The following is a 19,797-nucleotide window of genomic DNA, read 5'->3' as shown; positions in this document are numbered from 1 at the left end:
ATCGCTTGTTCAAGATTCTAGAATCTGCACCCCTACCCCAACTGATCAGTCTGTTATTTCTCTACAGATTTGCTCCTCCAATTCTCACTGACTATTGGGTGGTCTATAATACAACCACATCAGTGTGGTCACACCTTTCTCATTCCTCATCTCCACCCATATGCCCTCTGGGCTGTCCTGTCTAAGTACAGCTGTGATATTTTCCTGACTAGCAATGCCATTCCTCCCCCTTTCATCTCTCCCCCTCTACCACGTGTGAAACAACGGAATCCCGGAACATTGAGCTGCCAGTCCTGCCCCTCCTGTATCCAAGTCTCACTAAAAGCAATAATGTATATTCCCACATGTCAATCTATGGCCTAAGCTCGTCAGCCTGTCTAACAATACTCCTTGCATTGAAATAAATATACCTGAGAATATTTCTATCACTTACAAACCTTTGTTTTCTGTCTATACCTGCAGTCCTTGCATGACCTTTATCCTCCTCCACCTCACTAACTGCTCTACCATTCTGGTCCCCATCACCATGCCAATCTAGTTTCAACCCCCCAGAGCAGTACAAGCAAAGCTGCCCACAAAGAGGTTAGACCCTTTCAGTTCAGATGCAAACCGTCCTTTGGAACAGGTCCCACCTCCCTGGAACAGAGCCCAGTTGTCTAGAAACATAAAGCCCTCCCTCCTTTCTGCTTTGTGGATCCTTATCCAGTCCAGGATGCTATGAATGTTACTTTTCGAAGATAAGGATCTACTGTTACAATGATCGAGTACCTTAATTTAAGATTCCTCTTGATGGTACAGTGCGCTATCTGTTGCTGGAACTAATTTAAAAGGTTAATGTTTCAGTCTATGCTGAGTAAGCTGATCAATGCTGAAATGGTAGTGTGACTGCTGCATTCGGCTGAGTAAAGGAGAAAGCTGCCAAACTTCAGTGCGATCCAATACATTTGTGCATTGAGAAGAAGGGGAGCAAAGGCAACATGGCTTTCTAATGTGAAGTTCATTTAGGAGCTTGGTCACAACAAGAAAGAAAATGTCCTTGAATGTGGTGATGTGTGATCTCACACATGAATCTTCCCCCTGATTGGAGGGTACGAAATGAGTGTGCCAGGGTAGGATGAAGAGGATGGATGTAGGGAAGCTGTCTCCCTGATGGAGAAGTCTAAAAGCAGCATTTTCTGACTCAGAATTTGGAATTGAGACACGCAGACGCTGATGAATCTTTGGAATTCTCCAATCTAGAGGACCCTGTAGGCTTAGTCAGAGTGAGCAAAAGCAAAATCAGTGGATTTATTGAAATTAGTCAATGGATGTGGAGTTAGTGCAGGAAAATAGGGCAGAGTAAATCAGCTTTGACCTTGATGGATTGATTGAGAGTCGCAGTCTGTGAAGCCTCTGTTGGGAAGAGAATATTATGAGAAAGAGCAGGAGTTGGCCATCCACCCTGTCGAGCCTGCTCTACCAATCAATGTGAACATGGCTGATCTGAAGATGAACTCATCTACCTGCCTTTTCTCCATAGCCTTTAATTCCCTGGCTATGTCTTGAATCTATTCAGAGGTCACCGCCATTGCTTAAATGGGCAGAAAATACCAAAGATTCACCAAACTCTGGGAAAAGCAGTTCCTCCTCATCTCTGTCCCAAATCTACTACCTTGGATCATGGAAACAACTTACCTACCTCATCTTATCACTGCCTTTCATAATTTAATGTTTCTATAAGATCCTCTCTTATTCTTCTCAAGTCAATTGAGTACAGTCCCAGATGACTCAATCTCTCCACATTGGCTAATCCCCTCATCTCTGGAATCAACCTAGTCAACCTCCTCTGCACCATCTCCAAAGTGAGTACATCCTTCCTTAAGTAGATGAGGCCTCACCAATACCTTGTAGATTTGCAGCATAACCTTCCCACTCTTAAATTCAATCCCTCTAGCAATGACGGCCAACATTCCATTTTCCATCTTGATAACCTGCTGCACCTGCAAAGCAACCTTTTGCAATTCGTGCACAAGCACTCCCAAGTCCTTCTGCATGGCAATATGCTGCAATCACTTGCCATTAAAATAATATTATTATCTTTTATTTTTCTTTCCTAAGTGGATTAACATCACATTTACCAACATTGTTCTCCATCTGCCAGACCCTTGCCCATCACTTAACCTATCTCTTATTTCACTGCAGTCTCTCTGTTTCCTCTGCACAATTTGCTTTTCCACTCAATTTAGTGTCCATCAGCGAAGTTAGATACACTACACTCTGTCCTCTCTTCCAGATTGTTGGTGTATATCGTAAACAGTTGCGGGCCCAGCACCAATCCCTGTGGCACCCCACTCACCACCAACTGCCAACAGAAAAACACCCCTGTACCCCAACTCTCTGCTTTTTATTGGTTAATTAATCTTCTATCCATCCCAATACATCACCCCCAACTCCATGCATCCTTATGTACAAGTCTTTTATATGGCACTTTATCGAACGCCTTCTGAAAATCCAGGTAAACAACGTCCAACTGCTCCCTATCTACCTCACTCGTTATATCCTCAAAGCTCTCCAGTGAATTTGTCAAACAGGACCTGCCTTTGCTGAGTCCAGGCTGTATCTGTCTGATAGATCCATTTCACTCCAGATGCCTCGCTATTTCTTTGTTAAAGATAGCTTCAAGAATTTTACCAAGTACATATATATGTTAAACTAACTGGTTAGTTCCCTGCCTTTTGCCTACAACCTTTTTTGAACAGTGACGTGATATTTTCCTTCTTTCAATCCACCAGAACCTGCCCAGAGCCCAGACAATTTAGGTGAATTATCACCAAAGCCTCGACTATAACTTCTGCCATTTCTTTCCAGTCCTCACCTCCCATCACATCCATAACATCTGTCTTTAGCATGTTTGATGTGCTCTACACTGTGAAGAATGACACAAAATAGTAATTCAAAGCCTCAGCCATTTCCTCATGACCCAATATCAATTCCCCTATCTCATCTTCCAAGGGTACAACCTTCTTGCACTTTACATAATTATAAAATTTTTTACTGACCATTTTATATTTTGTGCTAATTTTTCTCATAAACTATCTTACTTCTCCTTATTACTTGCTTCATGGTCATTTTTTCAGATTTAAATTTAGACATACAGGCCGTTTTGGCCCACAAATCCATGCCGCCCAATTTACACCCAATTAACAGGGTTGAAGGGTGGGAAGAAACTGGAGAGGAAACCCATGCAGACATGGGGAGAACATACAAACTCCTTACAGAGATTGTGGGACTCAAACCCCGGTCCGGTCCCAATCGCTGGCACTGTAAAGGAGTGGCACGAACCATGTTGCCCTGTTGCTTCTTAAAGTTTTCCCAATCTTCCACTTTCCCACTATTCTTGGCGACTTTGTATGCCGAAGCTTTTAGTTTGATGCCTTTCTTTATTTCCTTAGTTATCCAAGGCTGGCTTCTCCTGCCCTTACTGTCCTTGCTTTTAACTGGAGAGCCCACAACCTCCCCAACTTGGTCAAGGACATCAGGGACTTGACACGCAATTGCCAGGTCTGCGTCAAATGCAAACTCCAGTTCTACCAGCCAGACAAAACCCACCTTGTCAAGGCCACCTGCCCTTCAAGCAGCTGAGCATGATCTTTAAGGGACCCTTCCTGTCCACGAACAGGAATATATACTTCCAGAACATTGTGGACAAATACTTTCACTTCCCCTTTACCATCCCTTGCCCGGATATGACCACAGCCATAGTCATAAAGGTGCTATGCAGTATCTTTGCTCTGTTCGGGTACCCCTGCTATATCCATAGTGACCGGGGGTCTTCCTTTATGAGCGAGGAGTTGTGCCAGAACCTGTTGGCCAAGGGCATAGTCATGAGCAGGATCATGGTCTTTAACCCCTGGGGGAACGGGCAGGTCAAGAGGGAAAACACCACCATTTGGAGGGCGGTTCTCCTAGCCATTAAATCGAAAGGACTCCCCACCTCCCAGTGGCAAGACACCCTCCGTGACGTGCTCCATGCTACCAGGTCCCTTCTCTGCATGGCCATGAATGCAACAGCAGATGAAAGGCTCTTTTCCTTCCCCAGAAAGTCAGCATCCAGAACTATACTACCGTCCTGGCTGACAAACCCTGGGCCTGTGCTGCTCATAAGGTAGATCAGATACCATAAAACTGACCCTCTGGCCAAGAAGGTCCACCTCCTCTACACCCAACATCCAATAATCCTATGTGGAGTATCAGGATGGTCGACAGGACACCGTCTCCATCTGGGATCTGGCGCATGCAGGAGACCCCTAGACCAACTGGCCAATCCCTTCCCCCGCTAATCCAGACCAACTGGCCACACTATCGGCACCTGATTTTGCACCCCAAACTCCAACCAACCCGAACAGCTCTATGGTACCAACACCCCCTCAGCCATCGCCATTTGCACAAGACACCGCTCTTGAACCAATAACTGTCCCACAGCAGTCCCTGCGATGATCACAGCAACAGAAGAGACCAGCGGACAGGCTGAACCTGTAAGGGAATTTGGAACTGCAATGAGCACTAAACCAGTCCACTCCGTTGGACTTTGTTTAAAAAGGTGGGGTGAATGTGGTATTACCACTATGTATGTATGTATGTATGTGCTGTGTGGGCTGGCCCGCCCTTGGAACCTGTGACTCCTCCTCCCAGATATCCCCATAAAGGTTGTTACGCCCAAACCCCTCCCTCAGTACCTGTCTTGGAACCGGGCCAGCAACATGCAAGCTGTGCTGACACTTTAAGGTGATTAAAGCCCGTTAATCACGATTCTCTGTCTGACTGTAGTTGATTGGTAGCAACAGTGAAGAATCTCTTTGAAAGTCTTCCACCTTTCAAAAACAGGTCCAACTGTCCCTGTGTTCCGAATTGGAGTCACGTGATGGAGTAGTGGCCGGACGGAGAACTCCAGCCCTCTCCAGAAAAGTCTAGAAAAACAAGAGAAAATACAAAGGCACAGAAATAAAAGTTAAAGAAAAGTGAGTATAAAGGTGGAAAGAAGTTGGAGACAAAAGAAGAAAAATCAAAATCAACGGTAAGAAGAGAGGAAGAGAAGACAACGGAGGAAAAAGGTGAAGGCCTTACCTGTCCGAAGAGGCCCGCTGTGGAGAGAGGAGCCCGCTACCTCAGGTCGGTAGAAAAAGAACTACAACAATGGCTCACAGAGCCGAGTAAAAGTGCGCAACCGCGCATGAAAAAAAACACACCGACGGGAGGGGGGACCAGCCGGCAACGACAGCTGCAGAACACCTGCAGCAAGAAGAGACCACAGAAGACAATAGAAACAAGAAAGAAGAGAAGGAAAGGGCAACAAAGAAACAACAGATGGCCAACCCAGAGGAAGAAGAAGAGGAAGAATACAGTGAAATAGATGAAGGGAAAGGCAAGGTAAAGGATATACTTGCTCTTGTTAGAGGATACATGGAGTCATTTAAAGAATGGCAAACACAGGAATTCAATGATTTAAGAAGAAGAATAAACAACACAGAAGAGAAAGTGAATAAAATAGATATGACCTTAACAGAAATGGGGAAAAAAATGGACAAGATGGAAGAACGGGCAGTAGCAGCAGAAATGGAGGTAGAAGACTTAAAAAAGAAATTGGAGGAATCTAATAAAAAAACTAAAGAGACACAAGAACTACTAGCTCAAAAAATAGATATAATGGAAAATTATAACAGAAGAAATAACATAAAGATAGTGGGCCTTAAGGAAGATGAAGAAGGCAAGAATATGAGGGAGTTTATAAAAGAGTGGATCCCTAAGACCCTAGGATGTCCAGAACTACAACAAGAAATGGAAATAGAAAGGGCACATAGAGCATTGGCCTCTAAACCACAACCACAACAAAAACCAAGATCTATTGTCGTAAAATTCCTAAGATATACTACAAGAGAAAAGGTACTGGAGAAGACAATGGAAAAAGTAAGAGAGGGCACAAAATAAAGGGCAAAAAATCTTCATTTATCCAGATATAAGTTTTGAACTCCTAAAGAAGAGAAAAGAGTTCAATACAGCAAAGGCGATTTTATGGAAGAAAGGGTATAAATTTATACTGAAGCATCCTGCGGTATTGAAAATATTTATTCCAGGACAACAAAACAGACTGTTCTCGGATCCAGAAGAAGCACGAAAATTTGCAGAACAATTACAAAAATAGACTGAGGGATGAAGACGGGTAATGAGAGTAAAAATGATCACGATTGATATGTATGTGGGTAAAGACAAAAATAGACTGAGGGATGAAGACGGGTAATGAGGGTAAAAATGACCACGATTGATATGTATGCGGGTAAAGAGGTATAAGAGTGAATAGAGACAATGTGCATACGTGAAAGTATCTGTAATTAGAGGAAAATATAGATAGTATAGACAAGAATTAATAAGGGAAGGTAATGGAATAGAGAGAATAAGGAGGGAATTAAAAGAGTGACCTTTGTGACATATGAAAAGTGAAATCTTTTCTGGGGGGGGCTGGGTGGGGGAAAAGAGTGGTCACTGCAAAATCAGTTGACGCTTGCGATTGGATTCGCAAATCCAAATGGAGAGGGGAGATGTGGTTGTCCGACAAGGGATAAAGGACAACTCAGGAGGGGAAGGGGAGATTGGGGATAAAGAAGATAGAAATAGGAGAATAAGGAAAATGTTGGATGTTGTAGGAATGTTGTCTTGTAAAGAGTTGAAAATAAGAAAACAGAAATGGAAAAGGAGGAAAGGTAATGGAAAAACGGAAAGAGAAGATAAACAAAATATAAAATGGCTACGCTGAACTATATGACTTTAAATATTAATGGAATACATAACCAAATTAAAAGGAAGAAACTACTAAATTTACTGAAAAAGGAAAAAATTGATATAGCATTTGTCCAAGAAACACACTTAACTGAATTGGAGCACAAGAAATTAAAGAGAGATTGGGTAGGACATGTAACAGCAGCATTGTATAATTCAAAAGCAAGAGGAGTGGCTATATTAATTAGCAAAAATGTGCCATTTAAAATAGAAGAGGAAATAATAGATCCAGCAGGGAGATATGTTATGATAAAATGTCAGATATATTCGGAGCTTTGGAATCTACTTAATATACATTCACCTAACGAAGAAGATCAAAAGTTTATGCAAGATATCTTTTTGAAGGTAGCTAATACGCAAGGGAACATACTAATAGGAGGGGATTTCAATCTGAATTTGGATCCAAATATGGATAAAACGGGGAAAAAAATTAACAGGAAGAACAAAGTAACCAAATTTATAATTAAATCAATGCAAGAAATGAAACTGGTGGACATATGGAGGAAACAAAACCCAAAAGAAAAGGAATACTCATACTACTCGACTAGACATAAAACATACTCAAGAATAGACCTATTTTTGTTATCAGCTAGTATGCAGGATAGAGTAAGAAAAATAGAATATAAAGCGAGAATGCTATCGGACCATTCACCCTTAATACTGACAGTAATGCTAGAGGACATCCCTCCAAGAATGTATAGATGGAGATTAAACCCCATGCTACTTAAAAGACAGGATTTTAGAGAATTTATTGAAAAACAATTAAAAATGTATTTTGAAGTAAATACGGAATCAGTGGAAGATAAGTTTATGCTATGGGACGCAATGAAAGCATTCATTAGAGGGCAAATAATAAGTTATGTAACCAAGATGAAGAAGGACTACAATCAGGAAACAGAGCAGTTGGAAAGGGAAATAGTAAACATAGAAAAAAAATTAGCAATAAAGGAAGATACAACCAAAAGAAGAGAATTGGCGGATAAAAAAATAAAATATGAAACATTACAAACATATAAGGTGGAGAAGAATATAATGAAGACAAAACAGAAATATTATGAACTAGGTGAAAAAACACACAAAATCTTAGCATGGCAGCTTAAGACAGAGCAAACTAAGAAAATGGTATTGGCAACAAGGAAAAAAGACAAACAAATTACATATAATCCAAAAGAAATTAAGGAAAACTTCAGAGAATTCTATGAACAATTATACCGAACTGAAAACGAAGGGAAAGAAGGGAAAATAGATGAATTTTTGACTAAAATTGAACTACCAAAACTACAAATAGAGGAACAAAATAAATTAACAGAACCATTTGGAACAGTAGAAATACAAGAGATAATAAAAAAATTACCAAATAATAAGACACCAGGAGAGGATGGACTCCCAATAGAATTCTACAAAACATTTAAAGACCTATTAATACCGCCCCTCCTGGATGTAATCAACCAGATTGATGAGACACAAAACTTACCAGATTCATGTAAAACAGCAATAATTACAGTGATACTAAAACAAGGGAAAGATCCACTCTCACCAGCATCATATAGACCAATATCTTTGCTAAACACAGATTATAAGATAATAGCTAAACTATTAGCAAACAGATTAGCAGAACAGGTACCGAAAATGGTAAATTTAGACCAAACTGGATTTATCAAAAAAAGACGCACAACAGACAATATTTGTAAATTTATTAACTTAATTCATGCAGTAGAAGGAAATAAAGCACCTGCAGTAGCAGTTGCCTTAGACGCAGAGAAGGCCTTCGACAGAGTAGAATGGAATTATTTGTTCAAAGTATTGCAAAAATTCAGTTTACCGGAGAAGTATATTAATTGGATTAAAGCATTATATAAGGGACCGTTAGCGAAAGTGACAGTAAATGGACATGTATCAAAGCAATTTAACTTAAGCAGGTCAACGCGGCAGGGATGCCCACTATCACCATTATTGTTTGCGCTAGCTATAGAACCACTAGCAGAATCGATAAGAATAGATAATAATATAAAAGGAATAAAAATAAAAGACAGGGAATATAAAATCAGTCTATTTGCGGATGATGTGATAGTGTACTTAACAGAACCAGAACTATCAATAAAAGAACTATATAAGAAATTGAAGGAATATGGAGAAGTGTCGGGATACAAGATAAACGTAAATAAAAGTGAAGCAATGCCTATGAATAACGCGGATTTCTCAAAATTTAAGAAGGAATCCCCATTCAGATGGCAAATGCAGGCAATAAGATACCTAGGTGTACAAATAAACAAAAATCTAGGCCAATTATATAAACTCAATTACAATCCACTAATGAAAAAATTACAGGACGATTTAGAGCATTGGAAAGAGCTACCACTAACACTGATAGGAAGGATAAACTGTATTAAAATGAACATTTTTCCAAGGATACTATACTTATTTCAGGCATTGCCAATACAACTGACAGAAAAATTCTTCAAAGAGTTAAAGAAAATAATAAGGAAATTTTTATGGAGAGGGGGGAAACCGAGGATAGAACTAGATAAATTAACAGAATGGTATAAACAAGGAGGCTTACAATTGCCAAACTTCAAAAATTATTATAGAGCCGCACAATTAAGATACCTATCAGATTTTTATCAAACAAGGGAAAAACCAGACTGGACGAGATTAGAATTAGATAAAATAGGGGAAAAGATACCTGAACACATATTATATAAATGGGACGAAAAATTGGTACAACATAGAACTTCTCCAGTATTACATCATCTCCTCAATATTTGGAAGAAGATTCATGTAGAAAGAAATAAAATAAATTATCAATTACCAAAACTAATATTGACGCAAAATAAGCTACTCCCTTTTACAATAGACAACCTTTCCTTTAGAAAATGGGAAAAAAAAGGGATTAAAAGAATAGAAAATTGTTTTTCAGGAAGTAGATTCTTATCCTTTGAACAAATGAGAGATAAGTACAATATAACTGGAGATACAGCGCTGGCATATTACCAACTGAGATCCTACTTGAAAGATAAATTAGGAAGCAATTTGAGTTTACCAGAGGGAAGTAACCTTGAATATGTGATTACAGATACAATGTTAATCAAAAGATTTATAACAAATATGTATATTAAACTGCAAGGAAAGGAGAATGAGGAAACAAATGGTAAAACTAAACAAAAATGGGAACAAGATTTAAATATAAAGATAAAAAAGGAAACATGGGAGAAATTATGTTCTGGAACGATGAGAAATACAATAAATACGAGGCTGCGTATGATACAATATAATTGGTTACACAGACTATACATTACACCGCAAAAGTTAAATAAATGGGACCCAACAGTATCTGATAGATGTTTTCGATGTAAAAAAGAAAGGGGAACAACAATTCATGCAATCTGGACATGTGAGAGAGTAGAAAAATTTTGGGATGATCTCAATCAGATATTAAATAAAATAACAGAAAACAATATACCAAAGAATCCAGAGATCTTTCTCCTAAGTAACATAAAAAATAAAGAATTTGGAATTGACTTGGAAGATGCACAAAAAAGATTTGTTAAGATAGCCCTAGCCGTAGCAAAAAAATGTCAACCTGGAAATTGGAAGATAATTTGAAAATACAACAATGGTATATAGAAATGAATAAATGTATTCCATTAGAAAAAATAACATATAGTTTAAGAAATAATATTGAAATATTCGAACAAGTATGGGAGCCTTACATTAAATACAATAGCGAAAACCTACCGGGAACAAACATTACCTAAGTTGATGGAAGGAGAAGAAAAGAAAAGAATGGACTCAGTAGAATTTCTGGTGTATTTTTGTTGAATGACAACATTGTCTGACTGGCTTAATGCAACCTAGATTGTATACCTAAAATGGATGAGAGGGGGGGGTGGGGGGGTGGCTTGGGAGGAGGGGGAGGGGGGGAGAAAAAGTCACTGTATATGTGTGAAAAAGAAAAAGTGTATATCATGGCTAACGTGATTTATGGTGTGAAAAATAAAAAATTTAAATAAAAAAAAATAAAAAAAAACTGTCCCTGTGTTCCCAGTCTACCATGGCCAACTTCTCCCTCATCCTCTTGTAGGTTCCCTTGTTCAGGCACAACACACTGGTTTTAGACTGAACTATGATACCCTCTCTTATAGAAATGTATAAACTTATGAAGGGCATAGAGAAGATAGAGATCAGCAAGTTGTTTCCATTGGTGGGGGAGGCCTGACATAGGAGACATAGCCTTGAGATTCAGAGTAATAGATTTAAGGTAGAGATGAGGAGGAACTGCTTTTCCCAGAGGGTGGTGAATCTTTGGAATTCGCTGCCCATTGATATGACCTCAGTGAATATATTTAAGACAAGGTTGGATAGATTTTTACATAGGGGAATTAAGGGATATGGGGAAAAGGCAGGTAAGTGATGATAAGCCTATCATCAGATCAGTTGTCAGAGCAGGCTTGGTGGGCCAGATGGCCGACTGCTGCTATGTTTTATGTTCGCAATTATTTCAAAAGAGGTTGACAATCACTCTTGTGCGCACATTTCTTCTGAAATAATTCTGAAAGGTTTGCTTCACTGTGTACTTTTTTGCATGCCCAACAATCTCGGTCTTGGAATCACCGTGGATAATCTGTTTCTTTAACCAACAGAATATACTGTCCTGTGGGGTTTTTTTTACCAACCCCATCACACAGAAGGGATGGAATACCCCCACAAGAAATGTCAGACTCTGAAAGAATCAAACACAATATACACAATATGTGTCATCTTGCTGAGTTTCTCTATTGACATCAGTGGCCTCTTCTTCTTGGGTAAGTGTATCATGCAGTCAGTCTCCCACTGTGCTTAGCCCTGCTTTACTGACATTGGATGTGTATTATCTCTACCACTTAAGACACTCCCCTTGGGTATAACTGTGTATGCACCCATTGTCTTTCATTATTGTACCATTAGTTTCTGCTAATAAAAGCCATGATTATTGTTTTTAAAAAAAACTATTGTACTCTCCAGTTGTATGAGAAACTCAATCATACTGTGATCACTCTTTCCAAGAGGATTCCTAACTACACTAATTTTACCTGTCTCATTGCACAGGAAAGCATGCTCCCTTGCTGGATCCATAACATGCTGTCCTCCTCAAGGTTGCCTCGACCGACCTGATTCACTGTGTCTATGTGCATGTCAAAGTTCCCACAATAACTGCTGCTCCATCCTTACATCCTCCGATATTCCTTGGTTTATTGCCTGTGTCACTGTAATGTTATTATTGGGTGGTCTATAGACAACACCCAGCAGTGATCTGTTTTCCCCTTTATTAGTTCTAATCTCGACCCAAATGGACTTAACATTTCATTCATTATATCTTACATCTCTCACTATTACCCTGATCTGAAAGCGCTACCCACTTCCCTGCCTGTCCTTCCATATTACCTGATATCCTTGGATATTTAATTTCCAATCCTCTCCTCCCTGTAGCCATTTTCTGTAATGGTCACTAAATCATACCCCTTTGTACTGATTTGTGCCACAAGTTCACTGACCTTGTTTCAAATACTATGTGCATTCAGATAAAGCGCATTGTGCTTTGAAAATCTGGTGACCTTTGCTTCTTTTGCACTTGGACTTTTATCCCCTCTACTCTAACTTTTCTCTTTTTTTAACTTTTGCTTTTACTTTATCCACACTCTTCTCTTTTATTTTATCAATATTTCTCCAATCTATTGAACCCAACCCCCCCCCCCTACTATTTAGTTTAAAGCCTGTCCACAGTCCTAGTTATGCAATTCGCCAGGTCCCATCATGGTTCCTATAGAGCCTGTCCCCTTGAACAGTTCCTTCCATCCCCAATACTGGTGCCAATTTCCCATGAATTGGAACCCACTTCCCCCACACCAATCCTTGAGCCACGTATTTAACTCCCAATCTTCGGGACCCTGCGCCAATTTGCATGTGGATCAGGGAGCAATCCAGAGATTACCACCTTTCTGCTTTTTAATTTGGTCCCTAGTTCTTCAAATTCCCTTGGCAGAACCTATTTTCTACACATGGGCCATGACAACTGGATCTTTCCCCTCCCACTGAAAATTCCTCTTGTCTGTAGATCAGACAAGACATCCCAAACCCAGGCAGGCAATACAGCCCTTGGGATACTCTATCCCTGTGACAGATAACTTTATCTATCCTCAATTACCACTACATTTCTCTTCTCTCCCACTCTTAAATGGCTTCCGGAACCACAGTGCCATGGTTAGGTTACTCATCCTTCCAACAGACCCCCTCTTATCGATACAATAGCCCCTTTTCCACTGGCACCCTGTCCCTGGAATTATTTGGGAATTTACTTGGACAGGGTCCAGTGGAAAAGAAACACCGTCCGAACACTGGCGTCAATTGACGTCATTTCACACTGGGGATTAACCGCCTCAACCCCTATTTATATCCCTGGCGTTTGCTGATGCTGGCCGGCGTGCTGATAAAACCAGTGGAAAAGGGACAGCAGAAAGTCACCCATTTCCAGTTGCAAGTAGAACATCCCTGGAGTAGAAAAGCAATGGGTGGCCCAGTGGAAATGACACAAGGGCTTCCTATCCTGGGACACTGCACGGCCAATTAACTGGGATGCCAGTGGAAAAGGGGCTAATGAGTAAAAATCTCTAGCCATTTTTTTCACTGGCATCCCAGTTAATTGGCCGTGCAGTGACCCGGTAAAAGAGCCATTTTTGCTGTTTCCACTGAGCCACCTTTTATCGGGACATAAACTGCTTTTCCACTGAACACATTCATCCTCAGGGATAGGAGAGTAACTTCAACAATGGTCCAGGGATGCAACTTGTCCTTTTTCCACTGGTTATTCGGCACACTGGTGTCAGCTGATGCCGTTTTCCACTGGACCCTTAACAAGTTAATTGCCCGTCAATTCCTGAAACAAGGTGCCAGTGGAAAAGGGGCTTCTGAGACACGATCAAAGGCTGAGGCTGCAATCACACCCTCTTGACCCTGACCACAGGCCGAATTTCAGGCAGCTATTCTAATGGGTGTGTCTGCCTCCTGTCCAGGTACCTCTCCCCTTCCCTGAAATTCACTCATTCCACTCAAACGAATGCACTAGTTTCTGCAGAAAAGTCTCAACAGGTGGAGTGTACCGACAGCACTGAGGGGGATGGGATCGAAGTGGTGAGGGCTTAGCTGCCAGGTCAGAAGTTGGCTACGTTGGCAAGCTATTTCTGGGCCCTAGCACAGGAAGGAAGCCCTTCCCCTGCAAGATGCCCCTCACCTTCGAGAGCCAGAGACCAAATGCCCAGAGGGAAGGTAAAGAGGAGGAGGGTCCCTCTGACCTCTCACCCCCCCACTAACTGCGTTCATTGTGCTCACTCAGGGGTTCTGCCACCTCTAGGTACACAGTTCCTCGCAATTCTGCACCTTTTCAACTATTTTTGAGTAAGCTACGGACAGAAAGCGAGATGCACGACTGGAGCTGCGTTCACTCGGGATTTACACCGAGTTACTGGGTACAAACACGGCCCGGTCTCGCTTCTCCTCCTGCCGCCGAGTGGTGCAGCCCTCCGCCTGCTACTTCCTGGTGGACTGTCCCACTTGCCGGGGAGGGAGGGGGGCGTGCACGTCGGCGGTGGCGGCAGTCGGTGGGCGCGAGGCAGCGACGGGCTGGCAACATGGATCCATGGACAATGTATCGGTTGGCGGCGCAGCATGTGGGAGCAGGGCGCGCGGGCGCCGAGTGAATGGGCAGGCAGCAGCCGGGAGCCGCGCTTCCGCATCGCCCTGCGTGGGGAGTGGCGGCCGGGCCCCGCCGCGGTGACAGCGGTGCCAACCTCCCCCCTCCCACCCACAGCTGTGCAGGCTTGGGCATCGCTGGCTGCGGCGGCCGAGTGCCCACCCTGCCGTCCCACCAGCGTCGCCGGCGCTGCGGCCATGTCTCTGCCGTGGGCTGCGGCGGTGGGTGAATAAGCAGCCAGCGGGCTCTGCATGGTGTTGCCAGGCTTCCTGTGTGGTCGGAGTGCCGGGGTGTGTGACTGTGGCATGGTGTTAAACTTTTAATCTCAACTCCTCGCTGCGTCCAAGCCCTCGGCGCTCATCCTTTCTCTCTCTCTCTGCCTTCTCCTGTATTGCATTCTGTTCCCTTGAATGTAGTATCGCTTTGTCTCCCAAGTCCCTCTTACTGTTTGTTTATCTCGAGGGTCTCCTGCCCTGACCCTGTATTTGTGTTCAGTGCGTTTTCTGCACCCGGTGTGGATTTAATTGTGCTGACTCCAAGTTATTCCAGTCGTGCCTGTGTGTGTCTGTCTCCCCGTGTCTCTGCCCCATGGACCAGTGTGTGTGCGTGGAGCGGGAGCTGGAAAAAGTGCTGCACAAGTTCCTGATGTATGGACAGCATTGTGACCGCAGCCTGGAGGAGTTGCTCCACTATGTCAGTGGCCTCCGACAAGAGCTTTCCAATACAGGTGAGGACACTATGGCATCTGTGTACGCTGACAACACTGATTGACAACTGCAGTAAGTGCTTGTTCCAATAGTATTGTTTGAAGACCTGCAGTTAAACTGATCATCGCATAAATTTTAATGTGAAATGACAATCTGAAGTAGAATAGAATTGCAGAAAGAGGAAAGGTGGTGGTTTAGATATTCTGCAACTTTTTTTAAGCAGATGGCATTATATCGTATTGCTGAGTTCTTGTCTTGTTATACCTAATGTAACCTGGATTTAGATCCTGTTCATTTGTGGAATTTGTTCAATCACATATCTTGTTGGCTTCTCCTCCAGGTCCTGCCCAGCTATGCTGTAGTTTTAAGGGAGCGAATGATCCGTTTCCCTGCTCTTATCCCATCAAATATCTCATTCCATTTGATCTCAAGCCTTGATGACCTCATTGGCAGCTCTTGGCCTGCACTCGTTTGAATTGAGGAGAACGAGGGCAGATCTTATTGAAACCTTTCAAAGGTTGAAAGGTATAGACAGAGTAGATGTAGAAAGGTTGTTCCCCATGGTGGGAGAGTCTAGGACAAGAGGGCACAACTTCAGGATTGAATGATGTCCATTTGGAACAGAGATGTGGAGGAATTTCTTCAGCCAGAGGGTGGTAAATCTGTGGAATTTGTTGCCACAGGCATTTGTGGAGGCATTGAGTGTATCTCAGGCAGAGATTGATAGATTCTTGATTAGCCAGGACATCAGAGGTAATGGGGGAAGACCGGGCAGTGTGGCTGAGTGGGGAAATGGATCAGGTCATGATTAAATGACAGGGCAGACTCGATGGGCTGAATGGCCTATTTCTGCTCCTTTGCCTTATGATCTTATTGGTTATGGAACTCAAAACCAAGCATGATTGTCTTTTCATGCAGTATTCATGCTGCCCAGGTGTTGATCCCTCTTTGCATATACTTCTCAAATTGGTCCCCAACAGTGGCAGTGGTTGATGTACTGTGTAACCATCACATTTTGTTATTCCAAATAACAGTAAAGTTGGAGGAATTCTGGACATATTTTGGACGTTAATGATTATAGTATGCCATGACTACACACTGCAATCATTCAAGGTCTTGTGCACCCCATGTTTCTGATCTGACCACATAACTATAAATAATTAGCCTTTGCTTTTTCACCTCTACAACACAAATTTTGCACTGTTTTGATTTCAATAAAGTACAATATTTTCTGAAAATAATCATTAAGATTGCTATGGGAAATACTCATAAAATCTTACAAAAACACTTATGGCACTGAAAATTGAACATCTGTCTACTATGTGGAGACTTGTTTGCTACTGGCTTTTAGGTACCATACATCCCACAGGAGCATTACGGTCAACACTGGTGCATGCCATTCATTCAATTAGGTATTTTTGTTTTTGATGCCCTTTTAGAATGTTGAACTGAAAATGAAATTGGATGGTAAACATTAATATTTGAAACTGACAAAGATCATAATTGACTTTGGAACTTGATTGCTGATATTTTGTCTGTGCCTTTAATATAGTTCTGAATAATGTGTAAGGATATAAGAATATAAAGTGAAATAAGCTTAATCCTTTACTCTTGTGCACCACAGAAAACATTGGAGCTGATCTTTTATAACCATATAACCATTTACAGCACAGAAACAGGCCAGTTTGGCCCTACTCGTCCGTGCCGAACATCTTCTACCTAGTCCCACTGACCCACATTTGGGCCATAACCCTCCATAACTCTCCCATTCATATACCTATCCAAGCTTTCCTTGAATATTAAAATCGATCTCGCTTCTACTACCACTGCCGGAAGTTCATTCCATACCCCCACCACCCTCTGCATGAAGAAATTCCTCCTTATGTTTCCCTTAAACTTTTCCTTTTTTACTCTCAATCTATGCCACCTTGTTTGAATCTCCCACACTCTCAGTGGAAAAAGCTTGTCCACATTTACTATTTGTCCCCCTTATAATTTGAATACCTCCATCAAATCACCCCTCAATCTTCTACGGTCCAGGGAATAAAGACCCAGCCTGCTCAACCGTTCCCTGTAACTCAAACCCTGGCAACATTCTCGTAAACCTCTTCTGCACTCTGTTTATATCCTTCCTGTAGTTTGGCGACCAAAACTGCACACAATATTCCAAATTTGGCCTCACCAATGCCTTATACAGTTTCAACATAACATCCCAACTCCTATGTTGTACACTCTGATTTATAAAAGCCAACATACTAAATGCCTTCTTCATCACCCTAGCCACAACTTTCAGAGAATTGTGTACCATGACTCCTAAATCCATTTGTTTTACTGCAATCCTCAATTGTCTACCATTTAATGTGTATGTCCTATTTTGATTAGTCCTACCAAAATGTGGCACCTCACATTTATCAGTATTAAACACTATTTGCCATCTTCCAGCCCACTCTTCTAACTGTCCTATATCACCCTATAAGCTTTGATAATCTTCCTCACTGTCCACAACAGTGCCAACCTTTGTATCATCTGCAAATTTACTAATCCAATTTGTCACCCTATCATCTAGATCGTTAATATATATGACAAAACAGCAGTGGACCCAGTACCGATCCCTGAGGCACTCCACTTGTCACCGGCCTCCAATTCAACAAACAATTTTCCACCACTACTCTCTGGCATCTCCCATCCAACCATTGCTGATTCCATTTTACTACTTCATCATTAATACCTAATGTTTTCATCTTCCTTACTAACCACTTATGGAGAACCTTATCAAAAGCCTTACTAAAGTTCAAATAGACAACATCCACCGCCTTCCCCTCATCAACCTTTTTAGTAACCACCTCGAGAAACTCTATGATTTGTTAGACACAATCTACCATGTACTAAACCATACTGACTACTCCAATCAATCCCTGTCTTTCCAAATAGTTGTATATACCATCTCTAAGAACATTTTTCCATAATTTACCCACCACTGATGTCAGACTTACAGACCTATAATTAGCAGGTTTACTTTTGGATCCTTTTTGAACAGAGGAACAACATGAGCCACCCTCCAGTCCTCCGGCACTCCCCCCGTGGCCAGTGACATTTAAAATATTTCTGTTAACTCCCCCACTATTTGTTCACTAACCTCCTTCAGGGTCCAAGGGAATATTTTGTCAGGACCTGGAGATTTATCCATCTTGATCTTTTTCAATATAGCCAACACTATCTTCTCATTAATTTTTATATTATCCATGAGCTCCCTACCATATTTCTTCACTTCATCTAGCTCAATATTCCATTCCTTAGTGAAAACTGAAGAAAAAAAATCCTTTAAAATTTCCATCTCCTCTGGCTTCTCATAGAATCTACCCCACCCCCCCCCCCAACTCATCTTCAAGTCCAATTTTATCCCTCACTATTCTTTTAATTTTAATGTATATATAGAAACCCTTTGGATTTATTTTTAATTTTCTTGCCAAATCTCCTTTTAGCCTTTCTAATTTCCTTCTTAAGATTTTTTTTTACTCTCCTTATATTCCTCAAGCAGTTCATCCATTCTCTGTTGTTGTACACATCCCTCTTCCTCTGAACCAAGTTCCCAATATCTTTTGAAAACCAAGGCTCCCTACAGTTTCTAACCTTTCCTTTAATCCTCATGGGGACAGACCAACTCTGCGCTCTCAGAACTTCTCCTTTGAATATACTCCATTTATCTGCTGCATTCTTCCCTGAAAATATCTTATCCCAATTCACACCCTCCAAATCTTCTCATCCCCTCGAAATTTGCTTTATTCCAATCAAGAATCTCAACCTTTTGCCCACCTCTATTCTTTTCCATTACTAGCCTAAATCTAATAGTATTGTGATCACTAGACCCAAAGTGTTCCCCAACACAAACCTCTGTCACCTGACCCATCTCAATCCAATACTGCCCCTTCTCGAGTTAATTCTTCTACATATCGATTTAGAAAACTTTCCTGAGGACAGTTAACAAACTCTACCCCATCCAGCCCTCTTACTGTATGGGCATCCCAGTTAATGTTTGGAAAGTTGACATCTCCCATAACTACCACCTTGTGTTTAATTACACATATATGCAATTGCCTTACAAATTTGCTCCTCTAATTCCCTCAGCCCATTTGGTGGTCTATAATACACTCCCATTAATATATTCATGCCTCTGCTATTCCTCAATTCTACCCAAATGGCCTCACTGGACGATCCCAACAAACCATCCTGCCACAGTACTGCTGTAATGTTCTCTCTAATAAGCAATGTAACTCCTCCACCTTTTATCCCCTTCCCTGTTCTGTCATGCCTAAAACAACAGAATCCTGGAATATTTAACTGCCAAACATGCCCTTCCTGCAGCCAAGTTTCACTGATGGCCACAATATTTCCACGTGACCATCCATGCCTTAAGCTCATCCTCCGTATTTACAATGCTTCTTGCATTAAAATATATGCATTTGAGAGACTGTCCTCCTCATGAACTCCTTTTGTTACCAACTATCTTTATCTTCTTCATTTATTTTTTACATTCTGTTCCCTCCATTCCTTCCAATT

General features: G+C 41.5%; 1 protein-coding gene across 2 annotated transcripts in view; it reads left to right on the top strand.

Annotated features, from left to right (window-relative positions):
* The first annotated feature begins 14,408 nt into the window (after positions 1-14,408).
* The window catches only part of rmnd5b (required for meiotic nuclear division 5 homolog B), a 42,180-nt gene continuing 36,791 nt past the window's right edge, over positions 14,409-19,797 (top strand). For both annotated transcript variants that reach the window (XM_069899252.1, XM_069899251.1), the window contains exon 1: positions 14,409-15,260. In XM_069899252.1, coding sequence (XP_069755353.1) covers positions 15,122-15,260 — 139 coding nt within the window. In that variant the 5' untranslated portion in view covers positions 14,409-15,121. The remainder of the gene's footprint in view (positions 15,261-19,797) is intronic.

Source organism: Narcine bancroftii, chromosome 9 (genome assembly GCF_036971445.1).
Source record: "Narcine bancroftii isolate sNarBan1 chromosome 9, sNarBan1.hap1, whole genome shotgun sequence".
Taxonomy (NCBI): Eukaryota; Metazoa; Chordata; class Chondrichthyes; order Torpediniformes; family Narcinidae; genus Narcine; species Narcine bancroftii.
This window is presented reverse-complemented; position numbering and strand designations above follow the sequence as displayed.